General features: G+C 38.2%; 1 protein-coding gene across 4 annotated transcripts in view; it reads left to right on the forward strand.

The window, feature by feature from the left end:
- Positions 1–24,012, forward strand: part of cyth1a (cytohesin 1a) — a 72,459-nt gene that overhangs the window by 15,940 nt on the left and 32,507 nt on the right. Inside the window, exon 1 of one of the 4 annotated variants that reach the window (XM_057860913.1) lies at positions 607–865. The exons of 2 other annotated variants lie outside the window; for them this stretch is intronic. In XM_057860913.1, coding sequence (XP_057716896.1) covers positions 838–865 — 28 coding nt within the window. In that variant the 5' untranslated portion in view covers positions 607–837. Of the gene's footprint in view, positions 1–606; positions 866–14,945; positions 16,800–24,012 lie in introns of those variants that run through there. One more of the 4 variants, XM_057860915.1, reaches the window with a different exon arrangement.

The following is a 24,012-nucleotide window of genomic DNA, read 5'->3' on the forward strand; positions in this document are numbered from 1 at the left end:
CAAGTGCCCCTTTGAAATATGTCTGGCTACGCCCATGGCTACTATTATCCATATGTCTAATTTTCTGTTTACTATGTGTAAAATACAAAATGTGAGCTTAGTGTAACTGTAGCTAGCTGCTTGTTTTTGTAATTTCTCTAGACAAGCCCAAACATAAGCGGATGTGGGCTAGCCAGTTTTTAACAAAAAAAAAAGTGGCAACAGAAGTGTTGAGAAGTTGTTCAGTATGTGTCAATCAAGCTCCCCGCCCCCATACAGCCCAGCTGTAGCCCCTCCCCTCCCCCCTTGGGTGTGTGCGTGAGAGAGTGCACAAAACCGAGGGGAGAGGTGGGCACTGAACGCGTCATCAGGCTCTGTGGCTACACCTTTCGCCCGAGTTACGTTAAGCGAAAATGACACCGGATATGTCGTTTATTTTTATCAAATTAAGACTTCACGATAGCGCTATTTTTTGGGTACTATTTGTTTTAAAGCCCATCGATTAAAGTATGTGAATTGTTTGACTTTGTGGCCTGTCCATTCAAATTTGTAGTGACTTCCCGTCGCTCTACTTGCCCATTTAACACTGTCGCTTGTTTTATTCTGAAAGAACAAAGCGGATAAGACTGTTTGATATTCAACTTTACTTGACAGTCGAGCGCAGTCTCCCACGGCGAAGACAGGACAAGGGTGGACTTTTGTCCTGAACTTCTACTTGCGCAACTGCTCCCTTTTAACAACGAAAACTACTTCTAAAGCGAATCGAGTAGTTTAAAAAGTAAAAGGAAATTAATTTGGAACGCTAGGAAAGGCTGGAAGAACTTTTCTGTCGGACTCGAAAACAGACGACTCGACAACATGGTGTTAAAGTCAGAAGACGGCGTAGGTGAGTCAAATTAATGTGTCACATTTATGGAAAATTGAAGAAATGTGCGAAATAGTATTGGAATAAGCTCAAATGTGATGGTAATGTAAAACCTTGGCGTTCCAGGAAGTCACTTGTTGCCTGTTTTGTTTTGTTTTGTTTTTTTTTTAACATAATTGTCTATAAAAAGTAAACAACTTGAACATAAACTGCGTGGAATCAACACTATTGTCTTAAATAATTACTTCTTTTTAGGAATGCAGCTATCCAATATTTTAGTAATCGAGTATTCTACTGAAAATTCCAATCGAGTATTTGGATAAAACTTTGTTTTTTTTTTAGGTAAAGAGCAAATATAAATATCCATTAGAAAACAACATTTCACCTAATATTGAACCATTTTCAGATAATCAATCGGAGTCTGGTAGAGTAGCCAAAAATTCTACTCAAGTAAGAGTGACGTTACTTCAAAATAATTTACTCAAGTGAAAGTAGTCATCCAGAAAATGTACTCAAGTACAAGTAAAAAAGTTTTTGGTGAAAAGAATACTCAAGTAATGAGTAACATTGTGAGTAACTGCTTAAGATGTTTGATTTTTGTTTCGAAACAATGGTATATAATTCTCAGCAAAAAGTTATCGATATGAACTATTATTATTAGTGCTGTCAAATTTATCGCGTTAACGGGCGGTAATTTTTTATTTAATCTCGTCAAAATATTTGACGCATTTAATGCATTCGCAGAATGACCCGGTCATGCATTTCCTCAAACAGATTAAAATGACGCCGCTTTTTGCCCATTGATAGTTAAGAGGCAGAATTATGCGAGTGGACACAGGCGTTCATTGGACCGTGCTGTTTATTAGCATAAGCTTTGGCAACTCTTTCACAACAAACGTAACTATTGTGGCGAGCGACAAGGGGAAGAATCACAGGAGATTCTTTTTCATTCATTCATTCATTCATTTTCCATGCCGCTTATTCCTCACGAGGGTCGCGGAGGTGCTGGAGCCTATCCCAGCTAACTTCGGGCAGTAGGCAGGGTACACCCTGAATTGGTTGCCAGCCAATCGCAGGGCACAAGATTCTTTTTCGTAACACGCATTATTGAATACAACACAGAACATATACCATTTGCAGCCATCACTGACAGTCATGGTTGCCCAACTTCCCATCATGCATTTGGGCAGAACAGTTAAGTCGCTACAGTATAATTTAGTGAAAGCACAACAAAAATAATTTTCCTATCTCTCAAAAAAATAATGTTCACAAAAAGAAAAGCGCTCAATGCAAAGAGAACTGGTATCCTCAATTAAAATACCTATGCAAAATACTAGGGCTGCAGCTATCGATTATTTTAGTAGTCGATTAATCGATGAACTAGTTAGTTCGAATAATCGATTAATCGGATAAGGAACATGAAAAATTTAAATACCTGAGCTGAGCCTCAAACGGTATAAAAAATTTAAATAAATGAGGATCTATTACAACAAAAGAACAATTAGCTAACTTACATAGCAAAAATCCGCTAGCTTAAATGCTATAAAATGCTAACTTTTTTTTTTTTTTTTTTTTTTTTTTTAACAATGCTCTTAACAAACGGTTCAGACACGTATTCCCACAAAAAAAACTGCTAAATAAACCTGTTAAACTAAAATACGAATGCATTAAAACACATTAGCTCAAACAAAAACTTAATTTACGTTGGTCTTAACAGGGAGCAGTTGGATTCAGCCATGTGAAATGAGGCAGACCAGAGGGCAGTGTATCCACCCTAATCAATAAAATTTCAAAAAACTTTAAATAAACCATTACAACGCCACTTTAATTAAACGAATACTCGAAGTCACAAAATTTATTTCGAATATTATTTTCTAATCGAATACTCGAGTTAATCGATTAATCGTTGCAGCACTACAAAATACGCATAAAACCTACTCAGACTTTGCCTTGGCTAGATCTCTAATTAATTTAAAACTCGCCATTGACACCTTGTGGTGTATTTCAATCACTACCTTACGTAGTTACAGACACTGTGGAAGAACGAGCCCATCCGACATCAACAATGGCGAGCTATTAGTTTATTTTTTGAACAAAAACATTAAGAGGGGTTTTAATTAGGGCTGTCAAACGATTAAAATTTTTAATCGAGTTAATCACAGCTTAAAAATCGATTAATCATAATTAATCGCAATTCAAACCATCTACAAAATATGCCATATTTTTCTGTAAATTATTGTTGGAATGGAAAGATAAGACACAAGACGGATATATACATTCAACATACTGTACTTAAGTACTGTATTTGTTTATTATAATAAATCAAAAAGATGGCATTAACATTATTTCTGTTAAAGGGATTCATGGATAGAAAGACTTGTAGCTCTTAAAAGATAAATGTTAGTATAAATTATAGAAATTTTGTATTAAAATCCCTATTAATGTTTTCGTTTTAATAAAATTTGTAAAATTTTCAAACCCATTGTTGATGTCAATAATTACACAATGGTCATGGTGCTGAAACCCATAAAATCAGTCGCATTCAAGCGCCAGCACAGGGCAACAAAACACCAAAATGGACATGACACTGTGTTGTCATTTTAATCTGTTTGAGTTGAATGTGCAACTGCGTTAAATGCGTCAAATACTTTAACGTGATTAATTTTAAAAATTACCGCCCGTTAACGCGATAATTTTGACAGCCCTAGTTTTAATATAAAATTACTAGGGCTGTCAAACGATGAAAATTTTTAATCGAGTTAATTACAGCTTAAAAATTAATTAATTGTAATTAATTGCAATTAATCGCAATTCAAACCATCTATAAAATATGCCATATTTTTCTGTAAATTATTTTTGGAATGGAAAGACAAGACAAGATGGATATATACATTCAACATACGGTACATAAGGACTGTATTTGTTTATTATAACAATAAATCAACAAGATGGCATTAACATTATTACATTCTGTTAAAGTGATCCATGGATAGAAAGACTTGTAGTTCTTAAAAGAAAAATTTTAGTACAATTTATAGAAATTTTATATTAAAACCCCTCTTAATGTTTTCGTTTTAATGAAATTTGTAAAATTTTCAATCAAAAAATAAACTAGTAGCCCACCATTGTTGATGTCAATAATTACTTACACAATGCTCATGGGTGGCTGAACCCTATGAAATCAGTCGCACCCAAGCGCCAGCAGAGGGCGGTAAAACTCCATAAAACACAATTAACAAGTGGTGTTTCACTGTACTGTCATTTAAATCTGTCTGAGCGGGTAATCTGCGTTAATTGCGTCAAATATTTTAACGTGATTAATTAAAAAAATTAATTAACGCCCGTTAACGCGATAATTTTGACAACCCTAAAAATTACTATAACTTGTACTAACACTTATCTTGTAAGAAGTACAAGTCTTTCTACCCGTGGAGTGTGGCTCCCATAAACAGAAAAAAATGTTAATAATGTTAATGCCATCTTTTGGATTTATTGTTATAATAAACAAATACAGTACTTATGTACAGTATGTTGAATGTATATATCCGTCTTGTGTCTTATCTTTCCATTCCAACAATAATTTACAGAAAAATATGGCATATTTTAGAGATGGTTTGGAATTGCGATTAATTGCGAATAATTTTTAAGCCGTGATTAACTCGTTTAAAAATTTTAATCGTTTGACAGCCCTAAAAATGTTATGAATGTAAAGTTTAGATTCAACCTGGCAAACAACAGGTGCAAAGCGCAGCTGCATCCTGCTTTGTCAGCACTTGTGTACAGCCTGCTCATGTTACTCCTCTTTTGAACGTTAAATAATCTCCAAAAAAATGGCCAGAAACCAACTAGGGGTGTGACTATAAATGCAAAAATATCTGAATGGGACATTCACAGTGATAAACTCATTCTAATTCACAGCAGAAGGATGAAAATAGCTTTTTTTTCTATTAGTTGTTTTGTAGAATATTCTAGAAATGTTTTTCTGTTAATTGTTGTATCACCATATTGTGAGGTCATCATAATCGTGAACCTTGTATCGCAAATCAAATCCTGTTGTGAGGTCCCTTAGTTAACCCATTGGCTGCCATCAAAGGGGTGAGAACTCCAATCCATTTTGACTGGGAGGGTCGAATGAACACACAAACATGAACAGGAAGACAAGTTTTGGACAGGTTGTCCGTGGCAGTGCCACAAATAAACATTGTTGATTTTATCATTTACAGTGGGGCAAATTAGTATTTAGTCAACTGCTAATTGAGCAAATTCTCCAACTTGAAAATATTAGAGACCTGTAATTGTCAACATGGGTAAACCTCAACCATGAGAGACAGAATGTGGAAGGAAAAAAAACTGAAAAATGACATTGTTTTATTTTTAAAGAAATTATTTGCAAATCATGGTGGAAAATGAGTATTTGGTCAATACCGAAAGTTCATCTCAATACTTTATTTTGTACCCTTTGTCGGCAATAATAGAGGCCAAACGTTTTCTGTAACTCTTCACAAGCTTTTCACACACTGTTGCTGGTATTTTGGCCCATTCCTCCATGTAAATCTCCTCTAGAGCAGTGATGTTTTGGGGCAGTCGTTGGGCAACACGGACGTTCAACTCCCTCCACAGATTTTCTATGGGGTTGAGATCTGGAGACTGGCTAGGCCACTCCAGGACCTTGAAATGCTTCTTAGGAAGCCACTCCTTTGTTGCCCTGGCTGTGTGTTTGGGATCATTGTCATGCTGAAAGACCCAGCCATGTCTCATCTTGAATGCCCTTGCTGATGGAAGGAGATTTTCACTCAAAATCTCTCGATACATGGCCCCATTCATTCTTTCCTTTACACGGATCATTCGTCCTGGTCCCTTTACAGAGAAACAGCCCCAAAGCATGTTTCCACCCCCATGCTTCACAGTTGGTATGGTGTAATTCGGATACAATTCAGTATTCTTTCTCCTCCAAACACGAGAACCTGTGTTTCAACCAGAGAGTTCCATTTTGGTTTCATCTGACCATAACACATTCTCCCAGTCCTCTTCTGGATCATCCAAATGCTCTCGAGCGAACCGCAGACGGGCCCGGATGTGTACTTTCTTCAGCAGGGGGACACGTCTGGCAGTGCAGGATTTGAGTCCCTGGCAGCGCATTGTGTTACTGATTGTAGCTTTTGTTACTGTGGTCCCAGCTTTTTGTAGGTCATTCACTAGGTCCCCCCGTGTGGTTCTGGGATTTTTGCTCACCGTTCTTGTTATCATTTTGACGCCACGGGGTGAGTGAGATCTTGCATGGAGCCCCAGATCGAGGGAGCTTATCAGTGATCTTGTATGTCTTCCATTTTCTAATAATTGCTCCCACAGTTGATTTCTTTACACCAAGCGTTTTACCTATTGCAGATTGATTCTTCCCAGCCTGGTGCAGGTCTACAATTTTGTCTCTGATGTCCTTCGACAGCTCTTTGGTCTTGGCCATAGTGGAGTTTGGAGTGTGACTGACTGAGGTTGTGGACAGGTGTCTTTTATACCGATAATGAGTTAAAACAGGTGCCATTAATACAGTTAACGAGTGGAGCCTCGTTAGACCTCGTTAGAAGAAGTTCGACCTCTTTGACAGCCAGATATTAGGGTTGTTCCGATCATGTTTTTTTGCTCCCGATCCGATCCCGATCGTTTTAGTTTGAGTAAATGCCGATCCCGATATTTCCCGATCAGATTGCTTTTTTGTTTGCTCCCGATTCAATTCCAATCATTCCCGATAATTTTTCCCGATCATATACATTTTGGCAATGCATTAAGAACAAAATGAATAAAACTCAGACAAATATATACATTCAACATACAGTACATAAGTACTGTATTTGTTTATTATGACAATAAATCCTCAAGATGGCATTTACATTATTAACATTCTTTCTGTGAGAGGGATCCACGGATAGAAAGACTTGTGACTTTGTATATTGTGACTAAATATTGCCATCTAGTGTATTTGTTGAGCTTTCAGTAAATGATACTGCAGCCATTTAACTTCTGCCCAAATGCATGATGGGAAGTGCAACCATGACTGTGCGTAGGGGAACCAATTGATATATCTTCTCTGCGTTGGGAAATAACATAGGGTGTTAAGAAAATGATCAACTACTACCATTCTTCCCCACATTGCCTCCCACGTTATTTTTAATTGCTGAGAGAGGTATTGTAAGGCTTTAGCCACATAAAAAATGGCTCCAAAGGCTGTCAAAATTCTCTCTACTCGTTATACGCTGCCTTTTAGCGCTATCTATAGGTAAAACGGAATCTTTATAGATTGTACGCGACAACGCGTGAGTGGGTCGTGCAGCGCATGCGTTAATTATTTAACGTGATTAATTTAAAAAAATGAATTACCGCCGTTAACGCAATAATTTTGATAGCCCTAGTTTAAGCCAAAACTACTCTGGATGAGTGTAAGACATTTTGTCTGTAACGTTGAATACAATTAGAAAACGATTTAAATAAAAAAATATATTAAAAAAAGGCATGTCCGATATTTTTTTGCCGATTCCGATACTTTGAAAATGACCTGATCGGACCCGATCGATCGATCGGGACATTTTTACCAGATATCTTTCTTTTATGTAGGTGACCAAATACTTATTTTCCACTCTAATTTGGAAATACATTCTTTAAAAATCAAACAATGTGATTTTCTGTCTTTTTTTTTTTTTTTTTTTTTCCACATTCTGTCTCTCATGGTTGAGGTTTAACCATGTTGACAATTACAGGCCTCTAATCTTGTCAAGTGGGAGAACTTGCACAATTTGTGGTTGACTAAATACTTATTTGCCCCACTGTAGAAATAGCTCGTTTTTCTCTTTAATAGTTCTATTAATAATTGTGAGTTAATCATGATCGTCTTTTGTCGCAAATGGTATCAGGAGATAGCCAAGGATTCCCACCCCTAGCTTCAACAATACTCCACTATGGCAGTTAATTAGCCCCCGCGACCGCGTCAGCGTTAATCGCATTAGCGTGGGTCTCGCTGACTGATCCCGTTATGTGCTGCCGTTGCTCCTTTGTGATGCTTACGATAAGATGGAGCGAACCACACAGCTGCTTTGTTGTCACGGGAGCAGACCATTTGTGCCGTTCAGCGCTGGGTGGGCCCGCTGAGCTAAAAGTAGCTGTGAAGGCGAGGCGCTAATACCCCGGCGGTTTGATAACTCGCAGTGTCTCGTCTCGCCATAATCATGTTTTCAGGTTTTTGCATCGGCGTACGCCCTATTTTTCCACTTAACTCAGCTTTTTTGAGTTAAAACGGTTAGATATTTGTGTTTTTACTCGAGTGTCACGTTACACCACGACAACCATTTGTATGAAATAACATTTTACACAGAAAAAGTTGGGAATCCCCATGGTCGCTTTGTGCCAATAAAACCATTCACTCCTTAAATAGAAGTCGTAAATTCCAGGGTCAAACTGGGGCAGTGAATTGAACAGTTTCAAATAAAGACCATTCTATTAGAATAGTGTCTACGTTAGCTCACTAGCTGCCTTTGACGGTGTTAGACTTCCATTTCATTTTGACTGGATTGGACGTTTAGTGGCGTCAATGGCAGTGAAACTCGAGCATTCATAGCCAATCTTTTGTGGGCATTTACGGGTCACTTCCCTCTAACTACTAATACAACCCCTACCAACAAGTATGGAATCACCAGTCTCGGACGAGCACTCACTCAGACATTTTATCATGTAGAACAAAATCAGATAAAAAGCTTGAAAAAATAATGAAGTAGTTTAAAAGTGCAACTCTTCAGTATTCGGAAACACTAAAAAAATGAATAAAAAACCTTGTGGTGGTCAGTCAGTGTTACTTTTATAGAGCAAGTGCAGGGAAATATATATGGAATCACTCCATTCTGAGGGGGAAAAAAATGGAATCATGAGAAACAAACAAAGAAATAACAATCAAAACTAGGGCTGTCAAACGATTAAAATTTTTAATCGAGTTAATTAAAGCTTAAAAATTAATTAATCGTAATTAATCGCAATTAATCGCAATTCAAACCATCCTAAAATATGCAATATTTTTCTGTAAATTATTTTTGGAATGGAAAGACAAGACACAAGGCGGACATAAATATTCAACATACAGTACATAAGGACTGTATTTGTTTATTATAACAATAAATCCACAAGATGGCATTAACATTATTAACATTCTTTCTGTTAAAAGGATCCACGGACAGAAAGACTTGTAGTTCTTAAAAGATTTTATAGTAATTTTATATTAAGAAAAAACGTCTCCTGCTTCACCCAAATGCATGCTGGGAAGTTCGGCAACCATGACTGTCAGTGGTGGCTGCAAATGATATACAGTATGTTCTGCGCTGTGTTCAATTAGGCGTGTTAAGAAAAAGATAATCTTCTGCTCCGCCCAAATGCATGATGGGAAGTTGGGTAACCATGACTGTCAGTAGTGGCTGCAAATTGTATACAATATGTTCTGCGTTGTTCAATTACGCGTGTAAAGAAAAAGATTGTCTCTTGCGCCGCCTAAATGCATGATGGGAAGTTGGGCAGCTATGACTGTTAGTAGTGGCTGCCAAAGCTTAAGCCAATAAAAGGCGCGGTCCAATGAACTAGGTCTGCAGCTATCGAATATTTTAGTAGTCAATTAATCGATGGACTAGTTAGTTTGAATAATCGAGTAATCGGATAAGGAACATGAAAAATTCAAATACATGAGCTGAGCCTCAAATGGTATATATATATTTTTTTTAATGAGGCTCTATTTACAAGAAAAAAAACAATTGGTTAACTTACATAGACAAAGTCCGCTAGCTTAAACGCTATAAAATGCTAAAGTTTTTTTTTTTTACAACGCTCTTAACAAATGGTTCAGACACATATTCCCACAAAAACGGTTGAATACACCTATAAACTAAATTATGAATGCATTAAAAAACATGAGGTCAAACAAAAACTTAGCTAACTTTGGTCTTAACAGGGAGCAGTTGGAAGCCATGTGAAAATAGGCACTCAAGAGGGCAGTGTATCCACCCTAATCAATCAAACTGAATGCAAACACTTTCAAAATAAACCTTTACAACGCCACTTGAATTAAAGGAATACTCGAAGCAACACATTTTAATAAGATTTTTTTTTTTTTCTAATTGAATACCCGAGTTAAATCTATTCAAAAACGCCTGTGTCCGCTTGCATTTCTCTGCCTTTTCGCTCTGAATGTGCTGAAACGGCGTCATTGTAAACTGTTTGAGGCAACGCGTGAACGGGTCATTCTGTGCATGCGTTAATTGCGTCAAATATTTTAACGTGATTAATTTAAAAAATTAATTACCGCCCGTTAACGCGATAAATTTGACAGCCCACACGTTTCATGTCTGCAGGTACTTGGGAATATCACGAAAAGTGTTTTTTTTTTTTTTCCCTCTTCTCTTTCATTCTCTTATGTCAAAATGATGAGGCGTCTCAAAATTTCGACCGTGGGTGTAGCTTTGGCTTACATCATGCTTTGTGGTTTTATGAATATAGTAACGAAATACCTGGCATGTGTTCACCTCACCGGCGTCTGATTGGTGCGAAGGAGTGAGAAGAAAATGTTGCCGCAAGAAGGGTGTGTTCAGCTTTCAGTCCCGAGGCAATCTGTGAGAAAGAACAACAAAAAGGAAGCTCAGAGTTTGAAAGCGCGCTACACAGGAAGTGGCATCTGTTTGTACTACCACTCTCTATTTGGGGATCTAAAGCAATCAAGTCCGGTTTAAAAAGCCCAAGAATGTGGTGTGACTAGCTTGCGTGAAAGTGCGGTAGTTGCTGAAGGGATGTTGATCATTTACCGGCCGCGATAAGAATCGAGGCTAGCGGTCGTCAGAGGACAAAGGCACGCATTGTGGCTCCAAACGCCGCTTCCGTTCCCAAAGAACCGAGAGCGACGTCTAAATCTGTGTGTAAAAACAACTAGATTATTTAAAGAAAGCAGCATCTTTTAGCATACGAGGCGACGGATTACGCACTAGCGCAGCTGGGGGATGTTTTTGTTTTTGTCCGCGTGTTGGCTTTGACACTGAAGCTGCAGTGGCCTCACTGTACATTCCCTCCAGCATTCCTTCACGGCGGCCTCTGCTGTGTTAACTTATTGAGGGCGATAGACGAACCGGAGTTGCTTTAAAAATGAACTGTTTACACATTGACCACACAGTGCTGTCGGCATAAGACTACTTAGAACCCTCAAACTAAGCAAACTAGAGCTGAAACGAATACTCGAGTAACTCGAGTTTAAAAACTGATCCGAGTAATTTTATTCACCTCGAGGAATCGTTTACTTTTGCCAGCTCTAAGCATCACGTTTTGCCCGGACTACTTTTAATGCGGGACAATGTGTTGACATCACGTGCGTAGAGGAAGAAGCAATAAAAAAATAAAAAAAACTTACCACAGCCGACAGCCGCTACAAACTACGCCGACGTTGCTAAAAACTACGCCCGCATGATGCTAGTGTGGTAGCAGGTAGTGTCCGATGCGTCTCATAGATATCGCATGCATTTACAGTGCCTTGAAAAAGTATTCGGCCCCCTTGAATCTTGCAACCTTTCGCCACATTTCAGGCTTCAAACATAAAGATATGAAATTTAATTTTTTTGTCAAGAATCAACAACAAGTGGGACACAATCGTGAAGTGGAACAACATTTATTGGATAATTTAAACTTTTTTAACAAATAAAAAACTGAAAAGTGGGGCGTGCAATATTATTCGGCCCCTTTACTTTCAGTGCAGCAAACTCACTCCAGAAGTTCAGTGAGGATCTCTGAATGATCCAATGTTGTCCTAAATGACCGATGATGATAAATAGAATCCACTTGTGTGTAATCAAGTCTCCGTATAAATGCACCTGCTCTGTGATAGTCTCAGGGTTCTGTTTAAAGTGCAGAGAGCATGATGAAAACCAAGGAACACACCAGGCAGGTCCGAGATACTGTTGTGGAGAAGTTTAAAGCCGGATTTGGATACGAAAAGATTTCCCAAGCTTTAAACATCTATAGGAGCACTGTGCAAGCCATCATATTGAAATGGAAGGAGCATCAGACCACTGCAAATCTACCAAGACCCGGCCGTCCTTCCAAACTTTCTTCTCAAACAAGGAGAAAACTGATCAGAGATGCAGCCAAGAGGCCCATGATCACTCTGGATGAACTGCAGAGATCTACAGCTGAGGTGGGAGCGTCTGTCCATAGGACAACAATCAATCGTACACTGCACAAATCTGGCCTTTATGGAAGAGTGGCAAGAAGAAAGCCATTTCTCAAAGATATCCATAAAAAGTCTCGTTTAAAGTTTGCCACAAGCCACCTGGGAGACACGCCAAACATGTGGAAGAAGGTGCTCTGGTCAGATGAAACCAAAATTGAACTTTTTGGCCACAATGCAAAACGGTATGTTTGGCGTAAAAGCAACACAGCTCATCACCCTGAACACACCATCCCCACTGTCAAACATGGTGGTGGCAGCATCATGGTTTGGGCCTGCTTTTCTTCAGCAGGGACAGGGAAGATGGTTAAAATTGACGGGAAGATGGATGCAGCCAAATACAGGAACATTCTGGAAGAAAACCTGTTGGTATCTGCACAAGACCTGAGACTGGGACGGAGATTTATCTTCCAACAGGACAATGATCCAAAACATAAAGCCAAATCTACAATGAAATGGTTCAAAAATAAACGTATTCAGGTGTTAGAATGGCCAAGTCAAAGTCCAGACCTGAATCCAATGGAGAATCTGTGGAAAGAGCTGAAGACTGCTGTTCACAAACACTCTCCATCCAACCTCACTGAGCTCGAGCTGTTTTGCAAGGAAGAATGGGCAAGAATGTCAGTCTATCCATGTGCAAAACTGATAGAAACATACCCCAAGCGACTTGCAGCTGTAATTGGAGCAAAAGGTGGCGCTACAAAGTATTAACGCAAGGGGGCCAAATAATATTGCACGCCCCACTTTTCAGTTTTTTATTTGTTAAAAAAGTTTAAATTATCCAATAAATGTTGTTCCACTTCACGATTGTGTCCCACTTGTTGTTGATTCTTGACAAAAAATTAAAATTTTATATCTTTATGTTTGAAGCCTGAAATGTGGCGAAAGGTTGCAAGGTTCAAGGGGGCCGAATACTTTTGCAAGGCACTGTAGGACTAGATGCGAAATGACAGACTCTGCCGCAGACTGGGCAGCGTTAGTAAACAGCCGCCATCTTTAAGCAGTAGACTTCTCATCGCTAATAAATATAACGTTACTGTCACTCGCTCACGTAACGTTAGCCCTTCGGAAGGCTAGGTCAGGGGTCTCCAACCCAGTCCTCAAGGCCCACTGTGGATCCTAGTTTTTGTTCTAGCAGATCCAGCAGAGACAGTTGAACCAATGAGGCTTCTGCTAAAACAAGCCACACCTGACTGCAATCAACTGATTGCACTTGTAAAACACCAGATTGGGGAAAAAGTGTTGTCACCTTATACAGTATGGTAGGAATGAAATCCTGCACCCACAGTGGGCCTTTGTGGAATAGGTTGGGGACCCCTGGGCTAGGTTTCTATTGATTATGACCACTGTCAATGCGTGGCTAACGTGTCTTACATACAGGCTTTATTTAATCCGTAAAAACACAGCGCTGTAGAGTGATGAGGGTGTAAAATTAAAACATAATAATTTAAGCTAACTGGATGGAGACAGAAATATATTTGTATTACATATCTATATAAACCGATTTTTTTTCATTGACATGGCCACGTTGTGTTGAAGAAACCTATGCGGCGACCCGTTGCCGACCATTACGGTACGTGACGTCACCGTTTTGTTTCGGTAATACTTCACTCTAATCGGCCGAATGATTTCGTCTGTGTTAAATTCAGCTTTTTTTCACTCTTCATAAAGCACAGAATTTAGTTTCTTGAACTCATTTGAGTCGACGTTTATTGCAGCTCCGCAATTCGGACCATAACAAATGTAAGGACAACACTTCCTGTGTCCGTCAACTATATCGGTCCCTCGGGAAACTCAAACCCAAATAACAATAGTTCCTTTTGTTACTGTCGTGTTGACAGCTATGAGCTCTCACGGATTTCCGACTTACGTTCTCACTTTCATTTTACCGTATCAATCCATGGAAGAAACATTTATTCATCATGAGGAAACGAGCAAGTTATACAGCAGCCTTTAAAAGAAAAGTCACATCTGTTTTGTTTTCTCCTAGATTCTGGTAAGTTGGAGAAGTTGTCAAATCATATTATTACCGTAAATATTGTCAGTTTACGGTAATGTTTTGAACTACCAATGTGCTATGCTTGTGCTGTGTTTCACCAGTCAGTAAAATGACATTTCTGTATCTGTACACAAGCTCTGTTTTCTTCTAAAATTAGGGTGCGCGTTATAAACGGGTACAATAATTTTCCCTAGATTTTACAAGTAAATTTGGGGTGCGCATTATACACGGGTGCGCCTTATATTCGGGAAATTACGGTATATAAATTTTTCAATTAAATCGTTTTCCAATTGTATTTGACGTTACAGTCACAATGTCTTACACTCATCCAGTCTTTAGTTTTGACTTAAAGTAGGGCTATCAAATTTATCGCGTTAACGGCAGTAATTTATGTTCTTTTAATTAATCACGTTAAAATATTTAACGCATTTAACGCATGCGCTGCACGACCCACTCACGCATTGTCTTGTTTAATCTACAATGGCGCCGATTTACCTATATATAGAGCTAAAACCCAGCATAAAATGAGTAGAGTGAATTTTGGCAGTCTTTGAAGCCTTTTTTTTAATTGGCTAAATCCTTGAAATCCCTCTCTCAACAATTAGCAATATCGTGGGAAAGCAATGTGGGGAAGTTAGGTAGTAGTTGATCTATTTCGTTACACCCTATGTTATTTCCCAACGCTGAGAAGATATATATCAATTGGTGCCACTCCGCACAGTCATGGTTGCACTTCCCATCATGCATTTGGGCAGAACAGTTAAATGGCTACAGTATCATTTACTTGAAAGCTCAACAAATACACTAGATGGCAATATTTAGTCACAATATACAAAATCACATTTATCCTTTAAGAATTACAAGTCTTTCTCTCCGTGGATCCCTCTCACAGAAAGAATGTTAATAATCTAAATGCCATCTTGAGGATTTATTGTCATAATAAACAAATACAGTACTTATGTACTGTATGTTGAATGTATATATTCGTCCGAGTTTTATTCATTTTTTTTCTTAATGCATTGCCAAAATGTATATGATCGGGAAAAATTATCGGGAATGGTTGGAATTGAATCGGGAGCAAAAAAACATGATCGGAACTAGAGGTGTGCAAAATTTCCGATTCTTAGATTATTCACGATTCGGCCGTGAAAGATTCGAGAACGATTCACAAACATCCAAATTCCGATTATTGAAATATGCCAAGTAAAGCGAAGTACGGTCAATGAGGAACGAAGCGAGAGTAGCTAAACGTCATGCTTCTCATTACCCGGCCCCTCGGGTAATGCCACTGCTCAACTCACGGCTCTAGCTCAACTCATGCCACGAGATAAAAAAACACAACAACATACCTGACTGCCGCCGAAAAGCTGCTACAAAGTACATCCACATAATGTTATGGACTAGACTACATAATAATGGACCAGATGCAATATAGATTAGGTAGCGTTAGCAGCACACCTACAAAAAGCTAGATGCGGGCGTTAGTAAACGGCCGCCATCTTAAAGCAGTACACTTCCCTGCAAGGCTGTTGTAGCGAACCTTCCAAGCAAACCTAATTAACATTTTATGTAAAATACTCCTAAATCAGTAAAATATTGACTTGAATCTATTTTTAAAATAGTTTCAAAACTTTCACATGTCGAAAGTAGACAAAAGGGAAATTATGGAATAACGGGAGCAATTTTAACAACTTTAACGGTTGATTCACAACATTAAATTAATTGAATGTAGTTTAAGGCTGCTGATACAGAATGGGGACTGGAGTTTTTTATTTACTGTTATTTTTGTACATTTTATTTACTGCTATATGTTAACTTCATACTGAAATAGTATTTTTGAGCAATTTTGTAACTACTGTACAAAACATTTATTTAAAAAAAAAAAAAAGGAGGGGGTGCATCAATAATCGTTTTATAATCGAATCGGAGCCTCTGAATCGTAATCGAATCGTTAGGTGCCCAAAGATTCCCAGCTCTAATCGGAACAACCCTAGATAGTGATTTGAACACAGTGATTTTCTGTTTTTTTTCCCACATTCTCTCTCTCATGGTTGAGGTTTACCCATGTTAACAATTACAGACCTCTCTAATCTTTTCAAGTTGAAGAACTTGCACAATTGGTGGTTGACTAAATACTTATTTGCCCCACTGTAGACTCAAGATTGTCCCAGGCATAGACGTGAATTGTTTAGCTAGTAGGCGTTAATCAGCATATGACTGATCGCATGACTCGTCAGGAGAGCGAGCGTCTCGGTGTGAAGAGCTGAGTCACGTCTGCTCGTGTTACAGATTCCAGCAAAATTTGGTGTTCTCATCATTTGACCGGCGCCTGCATGGCTCAAAAGATTGGCTCTGCCTGATGGATCATGGATAGAAAATCTATGATGGACTCTAGACGTACAGTACTTTGAATGCCCGTCTTCACCTTGTTTCTATTTAACACGTGTTTGTGTAAAGTAAGAGAAGGAAGAGGCAGCGAAAGGAACGGCCACAGGGTGGAGCCTCCACGTTTAAAACAAGTAAAGGCAAAATGGAGGCGGGGGGAGGAGGGAGACCGCTTCCCACATGTCTCTCGCCGTTAGCCGGCAGGGAGCCGTTCACTCCGCTTTGCAAGCATCGCACCTATCTTTGTCTCGTATGGATGGATATCTGGAGCGTAGGAAAGCAAAGGAACTGAAAGAATTGTCTGTGTCAGACCAAGAAACCTTGGAGTGTTTGTCCATCAGGTGAGTGGGAATCTGTCGCGTAGTACTTAAAAAAAGTCTTGTTGCTACTGATTTCTGACTGAATTGGACTGTAGAGTTATGGAACGAACTGCGCTTGTCAAAGTGAATCATGCCCAGAAGTTCAAAAATTGTGTTAGCCGATAGTGTTGAAGGAACGCTTCTGTTAGATTTGTCCCCTCTCTCGCACCTTGTTGAGGAATTCTCCTGATCCCACTTTACTTCACCCCGGGATCACTCCATCTCCTCAGTTTCTGTCCCACGCATCCCGACAATACAACGCTCCTTCTTTTAGGATGTCTCCTCTCCTGCCACAGTCCAGGTCAGATGCTTTGGGGATTTATGATTCATAACTAGTGGTCTGCGGGCTACAGCTTGTGTCCTTTTCCAAGCCCAGCTTGTCTTTGTCTCAAGGTGTGCGGTCTGACTGCATTCCCAGTGGGAATTTTCATCATGAGATTTGGTCCCTTTATAGATCGTGCGTTGCCTCTTGTTATTGGAAGAACAGCATGCATCTGGAGAAGGCTAATGGATAATGCTATATATGTGTTAGTGGTCAATCTGACCTGAGTGATTGATTGTCTGCGTGCTTGTGACCTGGCCCTGAATGCATTACCGCTCATCATGAGGTAGACCGCTTCTCGTTCCAGCCGGTGCTCTTATTGGCTTGGGCTTGGGGTTCATCAAGTTGATCCAACTGTGTTGTTCTAGTCAACGATGATAATACCGAAAATATTTTGTTGATAAGCATTTTTTTTCGTGGCGATAGTTTCTCTCCTATGCTCACAATGTGTGACTGTAGAAACTAGCGGCGTGCAAAATTTCCGATTCTTAGATTATTCGCGATTCGGCCGTGGAAGATTCGAAAAAACTATTCACAAACATCCAAATTCCGATTATTGAATTATACCAGGTAAAGCAGAAGTAAAACACAGTCAGCGCGTTCTTTGGGACGCAATGAGGAACGGACCGAGAGTAAATATCATGTTCAACTCATGCCGCTAGATAAAAAAAAAACAATCATACCTGACTGCGGCCGACAGGCGCTACAAACAACGCCCGGTTGCTAGTTGCTACAAACATACGGCTACACTAGATATCATATATATGTAGAACTAGATGCAAAACGACACGTCGGTTTTAGAACTTGTATTATTGAACAGAGATGCGAAATGACAGACTTTCCGGCGTAAGTAAACAGCCGCCATCTTAAAGCAGTAGACCTCTGTAGAAGGCTCTGTTGAAGCTAACCTAATTAACTTTTTATCTAAAATACTCCTAAATCGGCAGAATCTTGTCTTGAATCTATCTTTAGATGATGAAATAGTTTTAAAACTTTGACATAAGTAGACAGAAGGGAAATTATGGAATAACGGGAGCAATTTTAACAACTGTAACAGTTGATTCACAACATTAAATTAATTGAATGTAGTTTAAGGCTGCTGATACAGAATGGGGATCAGAATCGTTAGGTGCCCAAAGATTCCCAGCTCATGTGAAATGTGCTGCGCCGCTCCCTCACTCCCCTCAAGTTAGGCTGCGCTCCAGGCTTGATTGTTTTGAAACATACGGTAAGATGTGTTATCTTGGCAAGAGAGAATATGTAATGTTGTAGCCTTTAAAGGACTGTGCTGAGTGATCATCACACACTAAATGTAACTCGTAGCGTTAGCATTAAGGCTGCAACAAATCATTGATTAAATCGATTAACCCTTTAACACCTAAGCCTATTTTGGCCGAATTTTCTTGCATTTGATGTTGCCTTTATATTTCAAAGAAAAAATTGTTCACAAGTTGGGTCCCTTTTTAAGGACACCTTGAACTTCATGTCCAAAATGTTGTTTTCTTCACTGACCAATTATAATCCACATTTTGGACCTAAAAAGATTTTTCAAAATATTTTTTCTAAATTTGTAATTTTGAATTAACAACCAAACATGCTCGACCAACCGTTTTGAAGCTTGACAATATTTATTCAACTTGTTGGGAAAAACATTCAATTGAAAAAAATAAGATTGAATAGTTTTATATTTGACAATTCAACACAAACAGCAAGTATGGTCATAGGTGTTTTTGGCCTTTACACATACTATGGTCAAAACAGGTTATATACAGTGCAAAATAGTGAGGAAAAAAATCATATATATCTAACACAAAAAGGGTTTGGAGGATATATCTTTTTGAAGTTAGGTATTATACCCATCACCTTATCTAAATACGTACATGCAATCAAGCTTCTCAAACACTCATCTTTATAAAAATTGAAAAGATTGTAGTGAAGAAAAAATATAGTATATAACATTGAAAAAAAGTATTTTCAAAAATATAAGGGGTGCACGATATCCGTTCTTTGAAACCGATAACTTCCTGCTCCTCAAAGCCGATACCAATATTGATAACCGATAATAAATATATAATTTTTTAACGTATATTCACCCGAGTTTTTGAACACCTGGAAGTTTAAAAAAATAATAATGGTGGATTCAACATAGATTTGTCTTTGATCTCACCAGAATTTTCATAATGACATGAACAAAACAAAGACAAGAACGGTCTTGACGTCAAATAAAGTGCCAATATTTATTTTTTCAAATAAATATAATTTGTGTCAATCACAATCAATTAGTCAATATAATTTAAGATGTGTTTCCTGAACAATGAGCACTGACCTAAAACATAAACCCAACAGGTATTTGTCATCAGATAAAAATATGTGGTGCTACAGGAGACTGTTGTGGTCTTGGTCCATGAAACAACTTTCTTAACCTGGGAGACAGGTTAGGACAGCAAGCCTATCAATAACCAAAAGGCCTCTCAATAACTGACTAAGTTATAACTAACACTGTAAACATTATATAGTAAGGTTTATCACTCATTCCTCATAACAAAAATATGCTAGAACAAAAAGGATTAATGGCTTGCCTTTTAATAATCAATATAAACGGCAGTGAGTGAACCCATATTCAATAAAGTATGAGGTTTATTCTCTGCATAGTATAGAATCCTACCAAGCATGCTGACAGGACAAACATTACACGATAACTATTATATGTATGTATAGCATAGCACACTAGCTTGAGCTACTAGCCTTAAGCATTGACTGGCTGCTATAACACAACAACTTATGAAGTTCTGTACATATGACCCTTCACCACCGAAGTAAACATATATTGCACATCCATATGTTATAGTAAACATAAATACTTACAGACATATATTATATATATATTATATACTATATATTATAAGTAAGAGAAAGCATTCACGATTGTCAATGCTAACGCTAGACACAAAACTGTGTAAAGTGACTGAGTTTGTGGGCCAAATTATAGATGCAGTGAATTATTCTAAACCGGCATGTGGCAGCAATGGCCCGCAAATGGTCAACTGATTTCCCAGCCAGCGAGCACAGTTCATACGGTATTATCGGTCCTATTAATTATGTTATTGGATTTATTGGGATGACGTCATAATTCCTATAATCGGACCAATAATTATCGTGCACCAGTAGTTACAATGACATGTTTGCACAGTCGTCGTATTGATTTTTATAATGTTTTACATTGTTCAAGTCATACAAGCTGTTATAAATGCTCATACTTGAATTCTTATGGTTAACAAGAAATTTTTATATACTTAAAGTTGAGACTGCATGTACAATTGTTTAAATATGTTAAACTGAAATCTTGTAAATAAATCAACGAGAAACGGTTAATTTGTAATTCGCGCATTGATTCAGATTTTCAAATTATATAGCAGTCCGCTTGGGCAAATGTGTCGTCATTCATCGTTATCGAGGTAAATCTGCTCAATTTACCGTGATACGTACTTTAGGCCATATCACCCAGCCCTACTGCCAATGGCGTACTGCAAGCAACACGTCACTTCCGCTCATTAATATTCATGACATTAGCTACTGTTGCAAAGTAAGGACAAGCCACCGTTTGTCCCTAATAGGAAATGAATGGAAATCGTGTACGAAGGGGATGTTTACAGAGTTGAGTTAAACCTACCAATTCTCTCCAAAAATGATGTGCCCGGTGCCAAATTCACTGGCAAAGATGTGGAAGAACATAAAAAATGTTCAGTTAAAGAGCTGGCTTTAGTGTCGAAGGCTGAAAAAGACGAAAAAAAACGAGCCGACCTAAGCATAGCTTTAGCTTTTTTATCGACGCGACTGACAATGACATTTTCCTGTTTCAACAAGCTATCCTTTACCATCAGCCCTGTCTTTCTTATACATCCTCTGGTTGTCCTACGTCTCTTACCGTTTTTGGGGGTAATTTAGTTAGCTTTGTGTAGCCATCGCAAATGCTACTCAGTGACAGCCAACGAACACTTTTAGTTTTTTCATTGATAACACATCTTAATCCTATAGTACACTTCCCCCTTACTAAAGTTGTTTTTTATATAAATAACAGAAACTGTAACAGTGGCAGTCAGATACCAATGTAATTCTTTTCAGGTCATTCATTGTCAGACAGAAGTAGTACGGCACAACGTTACGCTAAAAAAATAAGTTAAAAATATAAAAATGGCTTACCTCTTTGTCCTCTGAAAGACCATGCCAACCCAACATAATGTTTACTGCATATGAAACGTGAATGGATTCGCCTAGCTGGTGTTAAAGTCCGCGCAAGTTGATTCGTTCTTCACATTTTTTCCTCTCGAGTTTTTGGTTTCCGGAAACATATGAAGAAAACATCCTTCATGTGTCGTAATGTCTAGAGTCGTTTCTACAAGTTCCAGAAAAGCAATGCGTGATCGGCATGTTCGTTTTTGAAAGATTACCGGAGAAAAGTAGCACTTTTTACGTTGGGTCTATGCGAGGGCGGGTCTATAATGTTCCACTTCGGCTTTACTTCCGCTTTACGATGCGACGTCACGGTCTAAAAATAGCCTGCGTGCGGTACGCCATTGAAAAGGCTGCCAAAACCCAAACTGCTCTAGTGTGAGTGCTCAAATGGTGTCTAGAAAAGCAACAGGATCAGAAATCTTGATTTTCCAAGGAAAGTTCTTCGTCGATCCAGGTGGAAATGAGACGTCTGCCTCTGTTGCAGGAATGCCAGCTATAATTGTTTCTTCCTTGATGCGTCACCTCCCTGGCTCTCACCAGGAACTTGAACAACCATCGAGCAACTTGACTTTCCCAAACCGCACTCCTATGACAGTGTGGATGTCGTCCAAAAGGATTACAATGCTTCAGTTTGTACTCTGATAATTAGCAAAGCATACGTTTTCATCACGCCGTGCTGCTTTAAACGTCCTTAGCACCAGTTTTTCTGTCCGCTCGCTGTCTTTCCAATGACCGGCTCTTTTCATAAGGCCAAGCCAGACGTTAGCTGACTAACAGCCAATTGGTGACTCTCAGACGAGAAAGGAAACAAGCAGCTCTTAGTATTTAATTTAAGTGGATGGTTTCCTGCCCGCTGTACCGCCACGGGTATTCTGGGAAATGACACATGCTTGAGATGGACCTATATGAGGCCCGTTTTTAGTCCTGCCTTTTTAGTGCTGCAACAATTAATTGATTAACTCGAATATTCGATTAGAAAAAAAAATATTCGGATTACATTTCGTTGCTTCGAATATTCGTTTAATTAAAGTGGCGTTGTAATGGTTGATTTTTAAAGTGTTTGCATTTAGTTGTATTGTTTGGGTGGATACACTGCCCTCTGGTCTTCCTAATTTCACATGGCTGAATCCAACTGCTCCCTGTTAAGACCAACATAAGCTAGGTTTTTGTCCGAGCTAATGTTTCCTAATGCATTCATAATTTAGTTTATAGGTATATTTAGCCATTTTTGTGGGAATATGTGTCTGAACCATTTGTTAGGAGCATTGTTAAAAAAAAAAATAAAAATAAAAAAAAAAGAAAGAAGTTAGCATTTTATAGCATTTAAGCTAGCAGACTTTTGCTATGCAAGTTAGCCAATTGTTCCTATGTTGACTTGGATCCTTATTTATTCCTTTTTTTATACCGTTTGAGGCTCAGCTCAAATATTTAAATTTTTCATGTTCCTTATCCGATTACTCGATTATTCGAACTAACTAGTTCATCGATTAATCGACTACTAAAATAATCGATAGCTGCAGCCCTAATGTAGAGTAAATACTACAGAATACAGATTCTACACTAAGAATAGCTTTCAAATGATACTCTTTATGACAAATATGATTGGCAGTGAATAATTATTATTAGTGATGCACGATAATACATTTTTCAACCGATACCGATAACCGATAATTTCCTCCTCATTCCTACCGATAACCGATAATGTCAAGCCGATAATTCTATTAAAAGAGTTATGTAAAATTTTAAACAAAAGAAAATATTACTGTGCAAAAATATAATTTATTGCTTTTATTTTTTCCAACATAAAATATGAACAAGTCGTCAATTCCAACATCTAAATAATGACATTGTCTGACATTGTGTAATGGTAAACTTTTGGCAACAATTACTTACAGAGTAAATACCTAAGTTGCACAAAAATGCCTTAAAAAGTAAGCCATTCCTAACATAACATTATTCATTCATTCATTTTCCATGCCGCTTATTCCTCACAAGGGTCGCGGAACATAACATTAATACACTGCAAAACACACTTCCTTAAAACTAGTCAGTTTTAAGTGTAAATCTATTGGAAATAAGTGAAATTATCTGCCAGCACTTCATGTGTATTTCTCTCAGATTTCTTGGAAGAAAAATAGCTAGCTGAAAATAATCTCAACAGCCTTATTTTAAGCAATACATTATTATACTTAATCCTAAAAAAAACTTGGAAGAAGAAAAGATTTTGAATATTTGTGGCTACAGAATATTATTGTTATTTCATTACAACAGGAATGTGCATATTGAAATTAATAAGTGTTAATAAGTGCCAATAAGTTTAGATTATCTACTGTGACTGTAATTGAGCAGACAAATAAGTTAAATTAATTTGAAAAGTGATTGCTAATGTTATATGCTTTGTTGCACACTGTGAAAATGATTAACTCAAAAGAACGAGATGTCATGTACCCATTCTGCAGCGCTTTGTTTACATTTGCGGCACTCACGAGTCGCGACATTCGCTTTACAGCAGCTAAACTGATAAACGGCAGTACTATTTGGATGCAGTTGGAGCTCGCATCTCTGTGCGTGTTGTTTTGTGCCTGAGTTTTGTTAAGCTGAAAATAAAGGCGGCATTACAAAGTCATCTGACCGCTCGTC

Source organism: Corythoichthys intestinalis, chromosome 16 (genome assembly GCF_030265065.1).
Source record: "Corythoichthys intestinalis isolate RoL2023-P3 chromosome 16, ASM3026506v1, whole genome shotgun sequence".
NCBI classification, from domain to species: Eukaryota; Metazoa; Chordata; class Actinopteri; order Syngnathiformes; family Syngnathidae; genus Corythoichthys; species Corythoichthys intestinalis.